Here is a 19,518-nt window from a genome sequence, read left to right as displayed (position 1 = left end):
GATAAATTATTTTTTTCCGTGAAAGCTCAGTTACTTATCAATTAACTGTGTAATTAATTAAACTTTAAGTTTAAAATAATCAAAATATGTAGTTCATAGGGAGATAGAGTCACGACCACGAGACGCCAAAGTGGTGTATCCTATTACGAACGAAATAGTTTTGGATATGTGAATATTTGTTTAAGATCAAATAGGTATGTAAGTAAAATATTCAAACGGTGTTGACATCGGACTTCCGATTCGAAGAAGTCTAGTTCTCCGATACCCATCGACCGCTGGACTATTGTGGCGAACCCGCTTCTAACACAAGCATATTATTATATTTATACTCGTACAGTTCTTTCGTATTAGGAGGGGGTAATAAATACAAATTAGATACATAGTTTTTTTTTTAAATAAGTTTTCACCTCTAATAAAGTTACTACTAATTAAGTTACTTGTATTATTATTGAATCAATTTACACTTATTCAATTTTTTTGAATCAGAAAACGTCTAAACATACCCCAAAATACAAAACTCATTATGAGAAAAAAGAATCAACGTTCATTTGGTACGAAGATAATAAATGAGAAAGAAAAAAACTTCTAATTATAAACTAATTAAACAGTAGGCAAAGAATAAATGAGGCTATTGTGTTTGCCCTGAAAAAGTAATAATTTCAGACGGTGCCAAACGATAAACGTTTTATAAAACTGCTCTTTATTTAACCTTACCAACCAATACTACCTAGAACTGGCAGTAACAGCAAAAATCAAATTACTGTATCGCTTCCTTCGTCGTAAATTGCTTTTAAAAATTGGAATTGCTACAGAGACCCTGCAATTATGAAAGCTATTCGTAAGATGGCGGTAGATAAAAGTGCAGCAATAAATATTTGAGTGGCATTTACGAACTTTTCATGTGACATGAAAGTGTTAACCTTGGTCAAATTATAAAAGGACGTTCTTAATTACGTATTAAGTCTGGTTTATGTTTTCAAACCTGACTACGTGAATAGACAGGTAAATCCAAGTATTTCGTAATCAGTTGACATGTGGTTATCATTATTTTGAGCAGGGTAAAACGTTATGCCTTTATTATAAAATCCCACCTAATACATTAATTTGGGCAGTAATATTTACAATATTTTCTACCTATACTATTTCATAAAATAGATCGAAAACGTACGCACATCTGAATTGGAGGGAGCCTCTGAAAAATAATCGGGAACATTCTTGTATTTGTGTGTAACAACAATTCGGCAGGCGGATGCGAGCGGAGCGGACAGGAAATAACCAATAGGGTTTCATTAGATTGAACATTTCGTCCTCGGTCTCTTTCAAAACGCCCCGCTGAAAATATACGACCCCCTTAATGTATGCTTATGACCTCGGCTTTGCTTCACATATTATTATTACTCCGGGCTATTGCTCCAACGATTTCAACCAATAGTCACGCGTAAGTTAGCGGAATATCTGATGTTGAAATGTGTAGTCCGACTCCCTATTGCTATATTTTATTACGAAACTCTTTGCTTTATCCGCGTACGTAAACGCATATTTACTTATCTCCTGGGATGCCGGTTTTCCTTGATTTTAAAACCGCTGTTTGAACATCAAAGCTTTCCTCGAGACGTATTAAAAAGGGTACTTCCACGGTAAGATTTAATATGACTTGATAGAAATATTCATAGGAAGCCAAACAAGAAGGCGAAGGCCTCCGGCGTTTCCAGGAAATTAATGTCCTGCTGTAATCAAAGCTCACCTAGCCGGTTTACCAACATTAGTCATAGCGTGATAAAATTGAATAGCATTTACATATTTATACAATAGAAATGGAACTCTACAATTAGTTTCAGTCCGAAATAAAGTAACCATAGTCATAAATTATGTTCCTACAGAAAGCAATTGAAATGCTATTTAGTTATGTTTGTAACAGAATTTGATTTTAGAAGTCGTTAATATTAACTTCTTCGTTGTTTTTATTTTATTTATGTGGGGTGGATGAAGATAAAAATATCACAATAAAATTTAAAGTTCAAAGGTATGTAACTCCGAAATACTAAAATGTAAGAGACAAAGACTAAAGAGCAAAAATAAAAATACTCGTAGTAATCTATCAACCTTAAGGCTTCGCGTCGTAGTACATAGAAATAAGTCTCAAAAATTTCAATTTAAACAGCTATTGTAACCCCAGTTTAATAAACACCAAAAAATAAAGAATTAAGGGTAAGGAGGGGGACAGGAGATCCTGGCAGTCGGCACATCGTTGACGTCACGGAGATTATTACCTCCTAAACAGTAACCGCGGAGTGCGCCTTGAAATATTCAACATTCTTAAACGTTTGTTTTATGGTTACCACGCTTGATTTATAACAGGCCACAGCTCGGGGATTAAAACTGAAAATGGTTTCAACGTTCGAAATTATATGCGCGTTAACTTTGCAAAATTCAGGCACTTATTTTCAGAGTCCTTTAAAATTGAATTTGATTGTTCATAATTATTAATACTAGCTGCAACCGCGACTTTGTACGCGTGAAATTGGTTTGAATAATATTTTTACTTTACTGTCCCGCCACTATTGGTAAGGGTTAAGCAACAAAAATAACAAGAACAGTTTTTCTAGTTGTTTTCAAATGATATTGTTTTGTAACGTTACAAACGAAGCTGTAATGCTATTCACGTGACAGTGATTTATCTTTATGCATAAAAATCACTTGCCACATTTATGAAGGGACATCATTTGTGAAAGGCTCGAACGATTTGACTGATTTCATTGTTGTTCGTAATTGACAGGAAAAGGCATAAATCATGTATTTTATAAATTACTGGAAGGTATGTGATTTTTAAAATAAAAAACCACATTAAAATATCGTTTAGTAAAAACATTGAATTAAAAAGCATAATATGTATGTACTCTTTAGCAATGTCCCAGTACCTACTCCATCTTATTCGAAATGAAACACGAAAACGGTTTTTGGCAACGTTGGCAATATTCATCGAGGGATTTGAATTCCACGCGCTAATCCATCACTATGACTATCCAGTATGCACTATGCAGGTTTCATCACGATGCTGTTTGCGTAGATTTTTAGCTTTATTTCTACAAACTGAATATTTTAGCACTAGTTGATAAAGTAGTATTATTTCTCTATGAACACAGCTAAGTTCCAGCGGAAAATAAAACTTTGAGTGTACTTACCTCCTCTTTTATATACGCTGGTGTTGAGTGCAAGCGTGCCGTTGGGTTTTGATCGAAGTGTTCATGGTAATTTTTATGCTGTGTATTTATCTAAATATACAGGGTGACTGGAACTGAACCCGCCATAGCTAATACGCGTATAGAGGAGGTCATTTGCTAATTATTGAACCTTACTTTCTATGACTAAAGTTTTATACTTTAGAAGATATGTCAATTTTTATACTTTTTTCAGATTTTTCCGAAATTTGACCTAAAAACTGCTTAAATTTTTTTCTCGCATGATTTTAACCGATTTTTTTATTTGATACTGATATCGAATAAACCTTTAGTCAAATAAAATAAAATTCAGATCTAGATAATGATTCAATAACTAGTTACGAGCCGTCAAAGTTCAACAAAAGTACAAACCACGATAAAATATTCAAGTTCGAATTCGATTTAAAAAAAAATGATGGTGATAATGGATTGCCAATGGTCTTAAAAATATGGGTGTGTAATGTATTATATAACTACATATCATATAATACTTAGAGGATATAACATCAAATTATGTAAAATCATTTAATATAATAATTATTTACTATAATAAACGAATAATATAATTTTAAAACGAATAATTTTAAGACAAATAACTAACAACTGGTATAAAATGGTTTGATATAATGAATATTTTCTATAAAACTTACAATGTATACTATTTAAAACAAATAACATTCAATACATATAAAAATAAAATATCTAACAATCAAATGAGATAAAATTCTTTTCCTATAAAACTTAATCATATAATAATAATTTTATATAAAGTTCAATTGTTATAATAAGCATTGCATGCAGCAAGCAAGCAAGCAAGCAAACAAGCAAGCTAGCAAACGAGCAAGCAAGCAAGCAAGCGGGCAAGCAAGCAAGCTAGCATGCAGGCAAGCAAGCAAGCAAGCAAGCTAGCAAGCAGGCTAGCAAGCAGGCAAGCAAGCAAGCAGGCAAGCAGGCAAGCAAGCAAGCAAGCAGGCATGCAGGCATGCAGCATGCAAATTTGACTAAAAACTTGAGACTTCTGTCACGGCTCCCGCACTGCGGGGCTCTGGCGGTCCCTCGCGTGCTAATCGTCGCAGATGGCTTTCGCTCGACACCGCGTCTTCGGCTTGCTGGCCGGCGAAGCCGGCCAGCCTCAGCCGCGGCGCCTCGCTTCCAGCCACCTGCTCCTCAGCCCGCGGGCCGCCTCGCCCCTCCGTGCCTACGCGCTTCTAAATTACACTCTAGGGGTAGGGCAGACAAGACTACGTGGAGTCGGTTTTACGGCAATTCGTTTTTGTCACTAAAGTCATTTATAAGTCAAGCTAAAGAAGAACATACTAAAAGTTATATCTATCAGAAATTATATCAATTAAAGAGTATACCAAATAGTCGTTATAACAAAAAATATTTATTTTATGTAATGGTTATATGAAATATTATTTATATTAAACAAAATTACATCAAATGAGTCTTAGATTAAGTAAGATTTATATCAAATGTCTTTATGCGTTATGATTGGTATCTGAAATGACATTATTAGAAATGATTTATTATATGAAGTAAACATTATATGTTAAAAAATTATATCAAGTGTTATTATAACATACGTTTATTATACAATATGAACGTTATTGAAATGAATTTATATCATATAAACTTATATAAACTGTCACGCACCCTAAAAATATCTCTACCTTCTTTTCTTTCCAATGATATATCACACGTAGTAATTAGATATTGAAATTTATTAAAAATTCAAAGTTTATGGAAGAAAATGGAGTAATAATACGAAAATTATCCATACCAAGTTTCTTCAAACATCTCATATTTTCTGCTATACTCCTTTTCACAACGATTTTTGTGTTTTTTGAAACATGAATTTAAAAATAATAATCACATTATTAAAGAAAAGAGTTTAAAAAAAATCAAAATCAACTTTGTATGGATATTTTTTTATTATTACTCCATTTTCTTCCATAAACTTTGAATTTTTGACAAATTCCAATGTCTAATTACAACGTGTGATATTCGCTGGGTGCGAAGTACTAGGTGGGGGGGACATAATCTATCGCAGCGCTCATGGTGGTCAAAAGTAGAAATAATGTAAGCTCTGTCATCAGATGTATCTGTCAATGGCAAAGCGATTCTACATAATACATTTTAATATCATTAATTAATCGCATGAAAAGGGTCCTACTGGAAACTTAAATAAAAGAGTGGACTGTATTTCGATAGGGCTGTTTTAATAGCCGTTTACAATTTGGAAATAACTAAACTATACAACGTGGTAGTACAAAAATGAGTCACAGTAGTTGTTGTGCACAGATGTTTGCCTTATGATGAGAGCGTGAATTATTGAACTCTGCCCTTGTTTTGTTCTTAATTCTTCTACATCTCGGACTTGTCCAGCCAATACCAACAACTTTCCTTTAAATACGGTTTGTGGTTGGAATTTGATATTGTAACTCTCACAAACCCGGTCTTCAAAACGATACTCATTTCGATCTTAAAACGATATTTAATTTATTACTAGCGATACAGAAACATTTAAATATATTATTTACTGTTATATAATGAAACCGTTAAAGTAGCTTTTTCTTTTTGTTTTACTGTAAAACTACAACTATAAATGAAGTAAACAAACCCTGACACAATCAAAATTAAACACACTTTTTGGACTTACCTCATTTGATTTGAATGACCAAAATGATTTCAAAACCTTTGTTCCACCCAAATGGTGGTATCACAACAATTTATTAGTTGAAAATATTTGTTATTTTTTCATTTCGATATTTTTTCACAAATATACGACCTAAATGTCAATGTGACAGAACCCACAAAGTTGTGGACGCTAGTTGGCGCTGTAATCGTGCACGGAGCCAATATCATTAGAAAGAAGAGAAGCTAGAGATATTTTTAAGATCATTGGCAATCCATTATCACCATTAATTTTTGTTGTAATCGAATTCGAAGTAGAATTTTTTATCGTGGTTTGTACTTTTGTTAGACTTTGGCGGCTCGTAACTAGCTATTCAATCATTATCTGGATTAGAAATTTATTTTATTTGAATAAAGACATATTCGATATTAATATCAAATAAAAAAACTGTTGAATTCACGCGAGGTAAAAATTTGAAGCAGTTTTTAGGTCAAATTTCGGAAAATCTGAAAAAAGTATAAAAATTGAGATATCTCCTAAACTATAAAACTTTAGCCATAGAAAGTAAGGTTCAATAATTAGCAAATGACATCCTCTATACGCGTATTAGCTATGGCGGGTTCAGCTCCAGTCACCCTGTATATAACTCAAAGGTGACTGACTGACTGACTGACTGACATAGTGATCTATCAACGCACAGCCCAAACCACTGGACGGATCGGGCTGAAATTTGGCATGCAGGTAGATGTTATGACATAGGCATCCGCTAAGAAAGGATTTTACGAAACTAAGGGGGTAAAACGGAATCCACGCGTACGCAGTCGCGGGCGGCCGCTAGTTTTAAATAAAACCTTGTTCGTAATGCAGTTAGCACTCATGTTAGGGCTTATTAATAGAGGCAGAACCACTGATTGGAAAATACTTTATCACTCCATCTCATTCATATCCGTTAATTAGCAGTCAGAGTTGAAGACTTAAGAGCCAGGTATTTGTAGTAAATACCTACCTATAAATGGCTGAATTATATGTATAGGTAGAGGCTGTTGATTTCCAATGAATTGAAATTTTAAATAAAGTAATAATCCTTTCGTTATTAATTACAGGGGAAACTGGCTAATGATATCGATTTTGTAACCGTTGCTGCTTGTTACTTTTGCCTTCAGCTCTATAAATTCAACCCAAAGCTACGAAACATCCCGATAGAATATTGAATTTAGATGCAGCCCTGAAGCGTAGTGCTTGTAAAGTTTCTACAAAGAAAGCTGTAAGTATCTGATTTCTAGGTATGGGAAACTTGAGATTCCTTACAAATGCAGTTAGAAGTTCTAAACAACTAACACCTGATAGTACGCTTCGAACAAAATAAAATGCTAAGTAATACCAGCGAGTTAACAAAAAATCAACAAACTTAGCTACACTTCTTGTTACAAAGTTCGTGGGTGAAAAGAGAAATTATCGAGATTTTAATCTTTACACAGCAAATTTTTTTTTACCCGATATACAAAGCTTTGCTATTGAACTGTGAATTGGTTAATGTACTTAGTTAAAATAGTTTTTACTTGTACCCTTCGGCCACAACTTTGGCTGAACCAATTTAGTAGGAACTAAGGTCACAAAGAAAAAGTATCACGTTCTACCATTAACCGTATTTGTTGTATCTTCTAACGGTCTTCGGATTTGTCCTACACGTACATATTCGAGTCGGCGAATAATTTAGTGCTTTTAAGAGATTACTGTCGACAGAAAAGACATTTTCTGGCAATTTGAATACTCTCGGGAAGGGGTATCTTTCAGGTAAGGGTTAGTTATTGAAGTGTCAGTGACCAAAGCTGCATTTAGATCGAGAGAAACGAGTATGATATTAAAAAGATAAAATTACTTAGCTTACCTAGTACTTAGGTCACTGATTAGTTAGTAGGTATGTCCAAAACTCTAAAGTGATATAAATATAAAAAATACGATGTGCGTTCCCTTTGAGAGGTCACTGTGGAAAACGAAGGTTTCGTATACATAAAGATTTAGCAGAACCTCAAAAACAATTGTAGACGGAATGATAAATTTGTAGATGTTGTAAGTTGGACACTACAATTCGCCGAATGTGGTCCGTCAGAAGAACTGTGTCAAACACCAAATTACTGAATCTGACCAAATAAGATGATTTTGATGAGTGGTAATATTTAGAAGGTAAATTGTAGGGCTACAATTGTTTTAGAGGTTCTGCTAAATCTTTATGTATACGAAACCTTCTTTTCCACAGTGGCCTCTCGAAGGGAACGCACATAAAATACGACGTGGGTCAATTCGTTGTTATTTAGCCAGTCAACCAAACATCCTGCTGAACAATAACATTGTTAAGATAGCGTGTAAGATTAACGAACATCCTTTCTTCCAGCCATCCACACATCCTCACAAAGTTCCAATTAGTAGGAATAGGTCGTTATTGGATAAATAACTTTGTATTTACTACTTGACAAATTGGCTATAATAATATATTTTATCTACTAAAGACATTGTTAATTATTATTGTGACATTAATTTGATTTATTTGTATAATTTCTTGAATCACGAAAAATTGATTCTGTTGCATGCCGATATGGTATGATGTAGCTGAACAATATTTTATTGAGTGACCTGTATCCTACATTATGCAATAAAAATATTTGATTTGATTATTTGTAGTAGTCAGAGCCAGCCCTGTTGAAAAGGGTAGGTATACCTATCTTATCGAGGATGGGTGACCGACGCCCCCACTTATCAAGTCATCGACACCAGCTAATCCAATCTGCACGTTGCTGTCCATCCACGCCCACAGCTGTCAAAGAGCCATCTTTTTCGAAGCGAACTCGGCGAGGTTGATGGAGTCAAAATGACATTATCCCGAAGTTAATGAAAACTGCACTCCGAGCGAAAAACTTTTTCCTAGGTCACGTTTAAACTGGATATTTTCAAGCGTTTTTCGTTAGTCAAATCCTACTTAACAGAGTTCAGGCAAATAGAAAAAAATACTTATCTGTCGTTAAACCTAGTGGCAAATATTAGGTGAATTAGTCGTTCGGAATGTAATTGTAAAGCCTGCCTGCTAGAATTCCGCAATGGGCAAATGTTTTATGTTTTGATGTCTAATATTCACTTGAGATAGATATGTAGGTATTTTAGTATGTTTATTCGTTGTGCCGTCACCTTGTTCAAAGCTAATGTTATTCCTAGAACAAATTATTTTCTGGTAAATTAATGAAGCCTCCTGATTTACAGCTTGAAAAAATTAATTGAAAAAATTAACTTTGGCGAATACCTAGCTAGAAACGGTAGACAGCTTGTAACCCATCAAACACCAGTGGTCGCCTAAGATCGCGTAACATTTATTTCTATTGTGTCTCAATTCGCGAGTCTTGAAGGGTTAAGAAAGGTACCTATGAGTACTAGCAAAAACAGTTGATTTTTATTTTTTTTTAATTTAAAAGATTATTAATTATTTGTATTGCACAAATTACCAATAGTCCCTTTAGCCCCCCGTGATAAGCTAAATAAGCTTGTTATAAGTACGAGTGGGCTCAACAAAATAGTCGAGTGGGATTTAAAACTCCCGGAATAACCTAACCTCCTTTATCATGAAATAATTATGACAATGGACGGACTGATACATTTACATCGTTCATTTCTGTGGCTGCCAAAAGGGATGTAGATATTTCCGACCCTCAAGCCAAATCCTCTCACGGAGAGCGTCAATATTTGTCGCTGATCAGTGTTTGCCACATAATCGAGCAAATGCTGGGAAAATTTTTCCATCGACCTAATTAAAGCGTGAAAGAGAAAGGGGATTAAATATCAACCCCTGCCATTATACTCGTAGGTACATTAAGGCATTTATACATATAAATTAAGCTTCGTTCGTTCGTTCGTTTCAGCCAAATGACGTCCACTGCTGGACAAAGGCCTCCCCCAAGGTTTTCCACAATGAACGGTCCTGCGCTGCCCGCATCCAGGCTCTTCCCGCGACCTTTACCAGATCGTCGGTCCACCTAGTAGGAGGCCTGCCCACGCTACGTCTTCCAGCCCGTGGTCGCCACTCGAGAACTTTCCTGCCCCAACGGCCATCGTCTCTACGAGCTATGTGCCCCGCCCACTGCCACTTGATTTTAGCAATTCTGCGAGCTATGTCGGTTACTTTGGTTCTCCTACGGATCTCCTCATTTCTGATTCGATCACGCAGGGGCCAACAAATCAACAAGTGGGCCTCAGAATGAACATGGACAAGACAAAAATCATGTCTAATGTCCGTGTTGCACCCACTCCTCTGAAGGTTGGAGACTCTACACTCGAAGTTGTCGACAATTATGTATACCTGGGACAAACAGTCCAGTTAGGTAGGTCCAACTTCGAGAAAGAGGTCAATCGTCGTATCCAACTCGGATGGACAGCGTTCGGGAAGCTTCGCCATATACTCATGTCCGAAATACCGCAGTGTCTCAAGACAAAAGTCTTCGAGCAGTGTGTGTTGCCAGTGTTGATATATGGATCCGAAACGTGGTCGCTTACTATGGGCCTCATAAGAAGGCTCAAGGTCACCCAAAGAGTTGTTGAAGAGGGAAATTAAGCTTAAAGATGCCAAATTAACAGGTAAAGTATTAGTTTTGCTTTCTGTGATTAAGGGACCTATTAATGGCAGGTACATAGAAGTACTTACCTAACCTAATCACGAAGATACAGCGTGAAATATTTAGATAGCGTAGGCTGAATAAGTTAATGTCATTAGTGAACTCCGTCTGTTAGTTTGGTATATTTAAATGCCTAGGCTGCGATACAAATGTATTAAGAAAATAATTACTTACCAACATTCGATATGGTTTGGATTCAAAAAAAATAAACTTGAAGAAATGAAACAGGAAGAGAAAATGCACGCGGCCATTTCTCATACCTATTAGACTTACGAAAATCTATATTTATTATACGCTTTTCATATGAAATAATACGAACCAAACAAAACCGTTTTAAAACACAATTATCTAGATCTTTCAAATATTTTTTCAGTCAATTCCCATTCCTGTATTTCGGTCGTGATTGTCTTTTCATATTTTATTAATATCCTCGTCTGCGAGGCCATGTTGTATAGTCGGCGAAAATAGAATCCGTCAATTTTGTGAGTATAAGTTACTAAGAAATACTTAGGTAATATCAATCAAAAGTTTAACTAATTATTTCTGAATTGAGATTTTTAGCATAAGACGTGTGCTCAAGAATTACAGAATTTGAATTAAGGTAATTAATTTTGTAAATCAATCGCGTGAATTAGGAGTAAATTGCCTAATTTTGAGAATTTGGCTTGAGTAATCTCAAATAAATGCAAGACAAGATTCAGAAATGAAAATAGGCTTGAGTTTATAAGTAGACAATGTGCATTCTCAAGCGTAAAGTCTCAATCGGGGATCAATGTTGTTTGGATTATATTCTTAGACAAATTTACAGTTTCTGTTGGCGCGGACTTTAGTAGACTACTTACTTTTTCAGCTAGACCTAGATGCAGCCTGCACACGTTTCCTATAAAAGATATTGCTCCCACATTCAACTCAATCGTAAGTAATAACATTTTGTTCGAAAAGTCAATTCTTATCTGCTCTTCGGGAAGTTTCTATATTCTTTTGTGTTGCACTTATCTTTGAGATTGTCTCATTGATTTTAGAACGGTATAAGTTACAAGAATTCCTGAATTTTATTCCTTAAAGGGTACATTATAGGTACTACGATTCACATAATAAAAAAGTTAAAACCAGTTAAGTAACGTTATCAAAATACTTTTCAAGCAATACTAATTTCCAGAGAAAAAATATATTTTGTGTAAATGTTTTAGTACGTTAAGTAACTTTAATTCTAGCGAAGATCTTACTATGTAAACTTTTATTAGTCAATATATTTTTGTTCTGAAAAATTCGGCCAAATAAAGTGTCAATTTTATCCATTTTTTTCTGAAAAATGGGGTAAGCACAGATTGGGTGAAAACTCGTATTTTTCACTACTCTATCTAGGTTGTTCCTATACAAAACATGAAAAAATCTGGATACCGGATTGTTTGAAGTAAACGAGAGCTATATCTGAATTGATGGTAAACCTTAAATTAAAATTAAAATAAAACTCTAGTCCGGTTTACATTTATAAAACTTGTAAAAATTTTAATTTATTGTGAAACTCTGCAGAGAGATGTCAAAAATTACAAACATCTCAGAAAATCAACTGTTGTTTACTTAGCTCTTTATCCTTCGAGAAAGATATCTCATTGTAGGATCCAATTCACGATAATTGACTTTGCATGTAATGTTCGCACGTGGTAGATACGGACACGGACCCTTGATGGATTCTACCTCTAGGTAAAGCATTTTCACACCTACAAATAACCACGTCAGATGCGTGCTTAGAGCCAAAGCACACGATGCGTTGCGGCGGCGGTGCGACGCTGGAGCGGTATCGCTGCGTCGTCTTACATAGAAATACCTATCTGTGGCGGGCACACGAGTGGTGCACCACCACCGCAACGCATTGTGTGCTAGCCTCAAAGCAGACCTAAAGGAAGGTTCTAACTGCATAACATGTACATTGCTTAGCTTGGAGTTTGGCCACTCATGCTTTGCTTCCACTAACTAAGAATAGTCGTGTTAAAAAGCACTTTTTAAGGAAACTTCGACACTGAAATGGTTATTAATACTTCTTTCAAAGTTTCTTATAAACTAGGTCAAGACAACATTCGACATAGTTTTCTTTATACATTGGAATTGTTAGTTTGCTTCTATTCTACAAGCATTTCAAATGAATCTCATTTGGTAGGTGCTTGAGATAACATTTTTGTTTTGTATCAACTTTTTCAATGAACTTTGTCCCCCTCTAAGTACACATTAGAAGTAAAACACAAAACCCCGGAAGACCAACAAACATTAGTCACGGTGTTCTTGAATACGCAACTGTCATAACAGTAAAAGCAGTGTTCGTAAATTAAACAAAATTTCATTACCAGCCAACCACTATTTGACTTTGAATCAGTATGAAACAATGCCAAGAATTTGAAAATAACAAAGGACTCCCAACAAATTGGTCGTAACTTTTACAGCGCCTCATATTTTATTACCTTTTGAAACTCGGCGCGGAACTGAGAAGAAAGTAATTCAGGTTTAATTCTGTTAATCGGGGTCATTAAGTGTCATCACGAACTCGATGTCGCTGCCCCTAACGACCTTTCACGGACGCATTACCCAGGGCTGCCGCCCACCCCTTCCCGACCGCAATCTCGCAATTTCCATCTACCCGCCAGACTTTTTCTTATTTTTAAACTTCATTAAAACGTCTTTTATAAAATACCTATTTTTATCCTGTCGAAACATCTTAATAATCTAAGGTTTGAATTTTCGGTAATTACTTCGGATTGACTTAGTTTCAAGGCCGTCCAGTCAGGTTCCCGTAGGAATATCCCCCAAAATTCTGCGGTTCAATTTGATAGCTGCCTGTTGCTGGGTAGGAATCATAGGCATGTCTAACATTCCGTTACTTTACAACCTAAGTAGGACTGTAATCTAACTAAAAGTTCCGGAGAGTACCTTTAAAAGTCTGATGGATAAGTAATTTTCTAATTTTACTCCTTGGCTTTTTTGCGGCAATTTTACCATTGTAATAGATTACCGCCTTAAATAAGAAAGGAATACTTGTAATTGATCTGTCCCAAGGGAATTAATTGAGTCTAAACCGGACTTTAACAATCGGTGGGCGGATAGTCTCCGTGAAGCTTCGCCCGAGACAGACAACAATGAACTAGTTACTAGACCATTATCACAAAGGACTATCAGAGTATTACTTATGGCAAGCACATACTGATATGAACCGTACATAAGTCTTATATCTACATGTGAATAAAACATTGAAATCATGTCTACCTACTATTAAAAATAAAAAGAATCCCTCAATACATTCTCGAAGACTTTAAGCTTTTACATAACTGTAATAAAGGTCTACGTTAAACTCATTCGCAGAAAATTCATCAATCAAATTAATCTTAAATACCTAAGTAGTTTCCAACGAAAAATTTATAGCCTACGAGAAAAAATTGTCAGCGTATCAGTAAACTTGCAGAATTTCGTGCGTTCCGTGCGTCTGCATCGTGCGTGAAACGCCTACGGGCAGTATCCAATTGGATTGGATTGGATGGAGCAGGATTGAACTGGGTCGAACTGGACATCGGGGCGCAGCCCTATACAGCCACTAACGAACGAGCTGCCAGTCCTCGCCTCCCTCGCACCACGACTTAAACCCGAAATATTATTCTCGGGAGAGCCGCTATGATTGTAATGGTCTTAATTGCACAATGTAACTATTTCACTAACGCAGACCATTTGACGGTTGTCAAAGACAAGGAGCATCAAGTCAATCTTGTTAAATATAATTTATTTGAAGATGCTTCCAAAATTTCGTCAGAATCTATTCAGAAGGTTCGGCCAAACGTGCGTGCCCGATGGCGATGGCGATCAGTAGAAATCAGTAGGATCGCATTCACGCGGGCTGCAGGTGCTGGTTTGGTCGAATCTTAATCTTCATCATTTATCATTGATTTCAATCAAAACAATTACATGCCCCTTACTAAATTCAGCAGACACGACACCCTGCAGCAGGCTAAAGCAACTTTTTTTCACAGTAAACGACTTTTTATAGCGAAACTCTTTCCATTCTTTCGACATTCAATTTTCCAGCGACATATTTGAGATAGGCATCCATTATCAGGTACTATTTTTTTGCGCTGCAAGATAAGTACGAGGATTTTGAAGTACACCTGCCCTTAATACACCGTAAAATCCACGTAAACCACGAGGCCGTAAAATTCAAATAATACATGCTTGGTTTGGTTTTACACTTATCTAAGCGGTCGTAGTCCGTAAGTACTTACTCGTTAACACAATTCTTGGAATTACACTGGTACTATAACCCTAATGATTCTAACCTAAATTTTATTTCCTAGCCAACTACAAGCCATTAGTGTTAACTAGTTAATTAGAATTAGCACTACACTGATTCCCAACAGACCTCAACTCTCAGCTAAATTATTTCATCGAGCTATCGAAATCGCATCTCCTTATAAAGTTTCTCTATTAATATACAGTTGGCTTCAGTTAACGGTAAACTTCAGGCGATCTATCATCCGACGACTAATATTTACCATCAAGATACGATCTGCCTTTATCAAGTAGATAACGCTTATATCCTAGGTTTTATGTGTAGCTATAATAAAACTCTAGAACAGCGTTTCTTAACCTTTTTTGTCCATGGACTTGGACCCCTTAGGAAATGAAGCACAATTTTAAAGGACCCCCATAATAAAAAAGCAGCAATTCGACTACGAGATCTTCGGTAGCATATAATAATTGTTGAATGGTCCATAGAGAACAAACTCGCGGACCCCCGGTGTCTGCCGGCCACAGGTTAAGAAACACTGCTCTGAAAATTCTCCAATGGGCTTTAATTACCTATGGCATCATTTAAGAACTAGTGAAGTCAAGTTATGGAATCGAATATAAATAAAAAAGCTAAGGCTAAAAACCTTATGATTCGCATTTAATAGCTTGACCCTTCTACTGGACGTAATCGCATATGAATGAAAGGTCTTAGTAGACTGGAGGACCACTAGAAAATGATTTCCACACGTATGGAGTTGCGATCGCAGCCAGTTTTAATAAACTTAAGCCTCTGGGACACACCCGGCGCGACACGGCACGATGTTTCCATACAAATTGATGCCGCAAAGGCTGTCACCACACAGATGTGATTTTCGCCTGACAGTTTGTTTGGCATTGTTATAATATTTCACGTAACAATTCATAACACTATCAACACATCAACACGCGTCTGGGATTTTATGTGTAGTTACTCCATCTTGTGTGGCTTTTAGTGCCTTTTTACAGATTTTCGTCGTGTTTGAATAATATGGTGGTCTATCTGAGTACAATAATTTTGTAAAACATAAACAAAGCTAAAATTCTGATAACTACAAACATTTCTGAATTAAGTTAAAGCACTGTAGTAATACCAACTAATGAAGAACGGAATATTTATTTGCTATATTAACATATTACATAACCAGACGGTGAAATTTATATTAATTTATTCATACGTAGTCTCTTGAATTAATCAAATTATTAACAAGTCAATAAAAGTAACCTAACAAGAAACTTAAACAATATCTCAGAAGACGCTCATGATTACATTTCGATTTTATAAATGGTTTTAGGTTAAATACATACAAGAGCTTGTACTTTAATTTACCTTTTTGCCGATTACGAACTTATTTGAAATTCGTATTAAATCATTAAAGGTTTTATGTAAAACTCCAACCGAGCAATAAAAATGAAATTGTTAGTTTAGTGAACCACTTGAAACTTTTATTAGTCCTGAAAAAGTATATTTCATTTGGTTTATTCTACTTTGAACTCCTAGGTAATTACTATTTGGCTGATGATCATCCGCTTTTAAAGTGAAATATAATTTAAAAACTTTCGAGAGCCTTTAATAATGGCCATAGGTGATAAAAAAGCCACCAACTAAATAAATCACACAATTGTGATATCGCATTGGTGTCCAAGTGAAATAGACCTTTAATTTTGAGCAATTACTATTATTATTTAACTTTAAGTAATTACCCACTTAATGATCAAAATGGAAATTGAGCAATAATAATTTCCTTATACGACCTAAATGAATTTGAGACGGAATCAAAGATATTCCCTTCTACAGGCTGTCCCGTAAATATAAATCTTGGGTGCCATTCATATCACAATTTATAATAAAGATTAAAAAGGTACTGCAATATTATGATGTTATTTGGCGTATAAATAAGGAGTGAATTCGAACTTACAGATATAGGGAGAAGCACTAAAAAGTTAGGTAGGTACACTTTTCCGATTTCGATTTAAAATATGATATAGGTAGGTAACCAATATTTTCATGGAGATCGAATTGAGTTATTCAAATTGCTCCGCGATCACCTCTATTACGACATATTCGCACTTTACGGGACACTCTGTATATACGAAACGACCGAACCAAATTCAGCCACGGTCTTTCTATTCAAATACATGATTGAAAAAAGCAAACGACCTGCGCAAAACCTAATTTATTTCAAGGCTACTTGAAATAAATTATTACCTTTTGACACGATCAAGTTTGAAAAGAAAGTTTCTTGTTTGATCCGTGAGTTAGGATGAGTTAATATTTAAATTGAATAGTGACTCTAGACATGCAGTAGATATCGGGATCGATTCGCTTCATCTCTACATGTACGAAATTATTGAATAACAAAAATAATGAGTGGTCATTATCTGCAGGCACAGAAATAGTGCCCATATCCAATAATAGGAGTCTAACGGTCTAACGATACAAGTGATTATCCTTGATATTGCTCGCGATTTCAGGCTCCCAACGATCGCCGTTCGTGAGTAACCTTTCTTTGTTGTACAGAAGTTCTTCGTGAGTTTCCGTCGAGTACTCAAAGTTTGGCCCTTCAACTATCGCGTCGACTGGACAGGCCTCCTGGCAGTATCCGCAAAATATGCACTTGGTTAAGTCGATATCATAGCGCGTCGCCCGCCGGCTGCCGTCCGCCCGCTCCTCCGCGTCGATCGTGATGGCTTGCGCGGGACAAATGGCTTCACAAAGCTTACAAGCGATGCACCGCTCCTCGCCCGAAGGATATCGCCGTAATGCATGCTCACCTCTGAACCGAGGCGAGAGCGGGCCTTTCTCGAACGGATAGTTTATTGTAGCCGGCTCTTTGAATATATGCGCCAGCGTGACCGCGAACCCTGGAACAAAGACTGCATAAACTCTTTCGAAGACACATTTAAAATAGATAGCGTCCACTTCCAAGTCAAAGCGGATAATCTCGGTGTTACTTTAGTATCTCACTCAGGTATAACTTTAGGTGTTATTTTCTCAAACAGAAACGAAGTATCCGAGGAGATCTTAAAGCAAGTCTACAAATATATTACAAATCCCTGTTTACGACTTCAGATCCCTTTGAGAGCCTATTATTGTTCCACTTTAGGGCATAGGATTTCCCCAAAGTACCATCCCCAAATAAGAAGTTTGCCCATTAAGCCGCCTAGACGCCGCGAGACATAAAGCCTATGCGTGTTAGAATTAGAGGTCCTATTGATTTCCAAAGTTAATAAATTATTAGCTTTCAGTAACATGCATAGAACAATCGTATTTATAGCGAACAACTAAATATAATTTATTAAGGTCTTTGAGAATACTACCTACCAAACTTAATTATAAAATAAACTAGTTTTAATCTCTTGCCGAGCAAAAGTTTAGTGAGCAAGCATCAGGATCACAGACACTATTATCCTACTAATATTATAAATGCGAAAGTTTGGATGTTTGGATGTCTGGATGGATGTACATGTTTGTTACTCTTTCACGCAAAAACTACGGAACGGATTTTGTTGAAACTTTACAGTATTATTGTTTGTAACCCAGATTAACATATACGCTATAATTTATGACGATATTTGACAAACTAAATTTCAATAAATACCTAAGTGGGTAAAAAGCGCCATCTATCGTCATTAGTCAAAATCTACAGCGCTGGACAAAAAAATTTGACGTTCGTAAATATGCCGTGAAACGCCAATATCAATATCATTACTATTAAACGAGGTCCACGCGTAATATGAAGTCGCGGGCGGCCGCTAGTGCTTTATATTCTGAAATTGACCAGTTATCTGAGACTAAGACTAGGCGCAGACCATCTATTTTTAGTTGGCCGATAGTTGTGCCCGATTTTAAATTGTTTGAAGAATCGGGCATTGCATTGCACTTCCATACATGCCCATACTGATCAACTGTCCGACTAAACTTTCGGCCGACGAAAAATCGATGGTCTGCGCCTAGGCTAAGTGAACACCTAGTTGATAAGAACCATTCTAACTCACCTCTGATCAATTCTGTCCAAAAGAATATCTGCGAAGCACGATCGAAGAAATCCCTCATTGTCGTATTTGGGGGCTTATCATGTACGTAAATAAACTTCACGTCGAATTTGGTTCTAGGGCACGAGTAGAAAGGTGGGGACTGCGGCGGCGGCATGCAGCAGGGGGGGCAGTAGGGGGGGCACGGGGGGCACGGCGGGCATGGGGGACACTCCGGGGCACAAGGATTGCTGCTGCACTCGCGGGCGGCCGATGACAGTATCTTGTTGAGCCGGTGCCATGGTCTTCCTGGATTCACGACCCCAAGCAACATGTTGATTGAATTTTCCGGATCAACAAAATTTGACTTTGATTGACGTTGAGGAATTTGACGTTACATAATTGTCTATGACTGTCTTCGGACTTTGAATGGAGTTCGTTTGAAAACTCAATTTTGCAAAAAGTATATTGTACCTACTTTGGAGACGGCAAAATAAACTACTCACTATTATTAATGAGTTTTTTAGTTATTTCAAAAATATGTTAGAATGGTATTGGTGTTATTGTTAGTACAAAAAACTTAAGCAGGCGTTCAACACTTGTTTAAAATTACATTTCCACTAATGTATTTAGGTATTTGTGTATGCAGAACATCGACATAAAAACATTTCCCAAAATGATAAACGACTATAAATTGAAATGAACTTTCGGTCACGAACTATTTCTAGTT

At 36.2% G+C, this 19,518-nt stretch overlaps 1 protein-coding gene and 1 long non-coding RNA gene across 2 annotated transcripts; both read right to left on the bottom strand.

Annotated features, from left to right (window-relative positions):
- Positions 1–5,419: 5,419 nt before the first annotated feature.
- LOC135087255 (uncharacterized) lies at positions 5,420–6,076 on the bottom strand. The gene is made up of 2 exons (XR_010260732.1): positions 5,881–6,076; positions 5,420–5,702 (listed from the first exon to the last, which is right to left on the bottom strand). It is a non-coding gene; the product is annotated as an uncharacterized LOC135087255 (long non-coding RNA).
- A 9,868-nt stretch (positions 6,077–15,944) lies between these two features.
- LOC135086488 (NADH-ubiquinone oxidoreductase subunit 8-like) lies at positions 15,945–19,163 on the bottom strand. Its single transcript, XM_063981214.1, has 2 exons — positions 18,813–19,163; positions 15,945–17,678 (listed from the first exon to the last, which is right to left on the bottom strand). The coding sequence occupies exons 1-2, from the start codon at positions 19,120–19,122 to the stop codon at positions 17,245–17,247; spliced, it is 744 nt and encodes a 247-aa protein (XP_063837284.1). The 5' UTR covers positions 19,123–19,163; the 3' UTR covers positions 15,945–17,244.
- Between the last annotated feature and the right edge of the window lie 355 nt (positions 19,164–19,518).

This window comes from Ostrinia nubilalis, chromosome Z (assembly GCF_963855985.1).
Source record: "Ostrinia nubilalis chromosome Z, ilOstNubi1.1, whole genome shotgun sequence".
Classification (NCBI taxonomy): Eukaryota; Metazoa; Arthropoda; class Insecta; order Lepidoptera; family Crambidae; genus Ostrinia; species Ostrinia nubilalis.
Note: the sequence above shows the minus strand (reverse complement) of the source record. Positions and strands in the feature narration are given on the sequence as shown.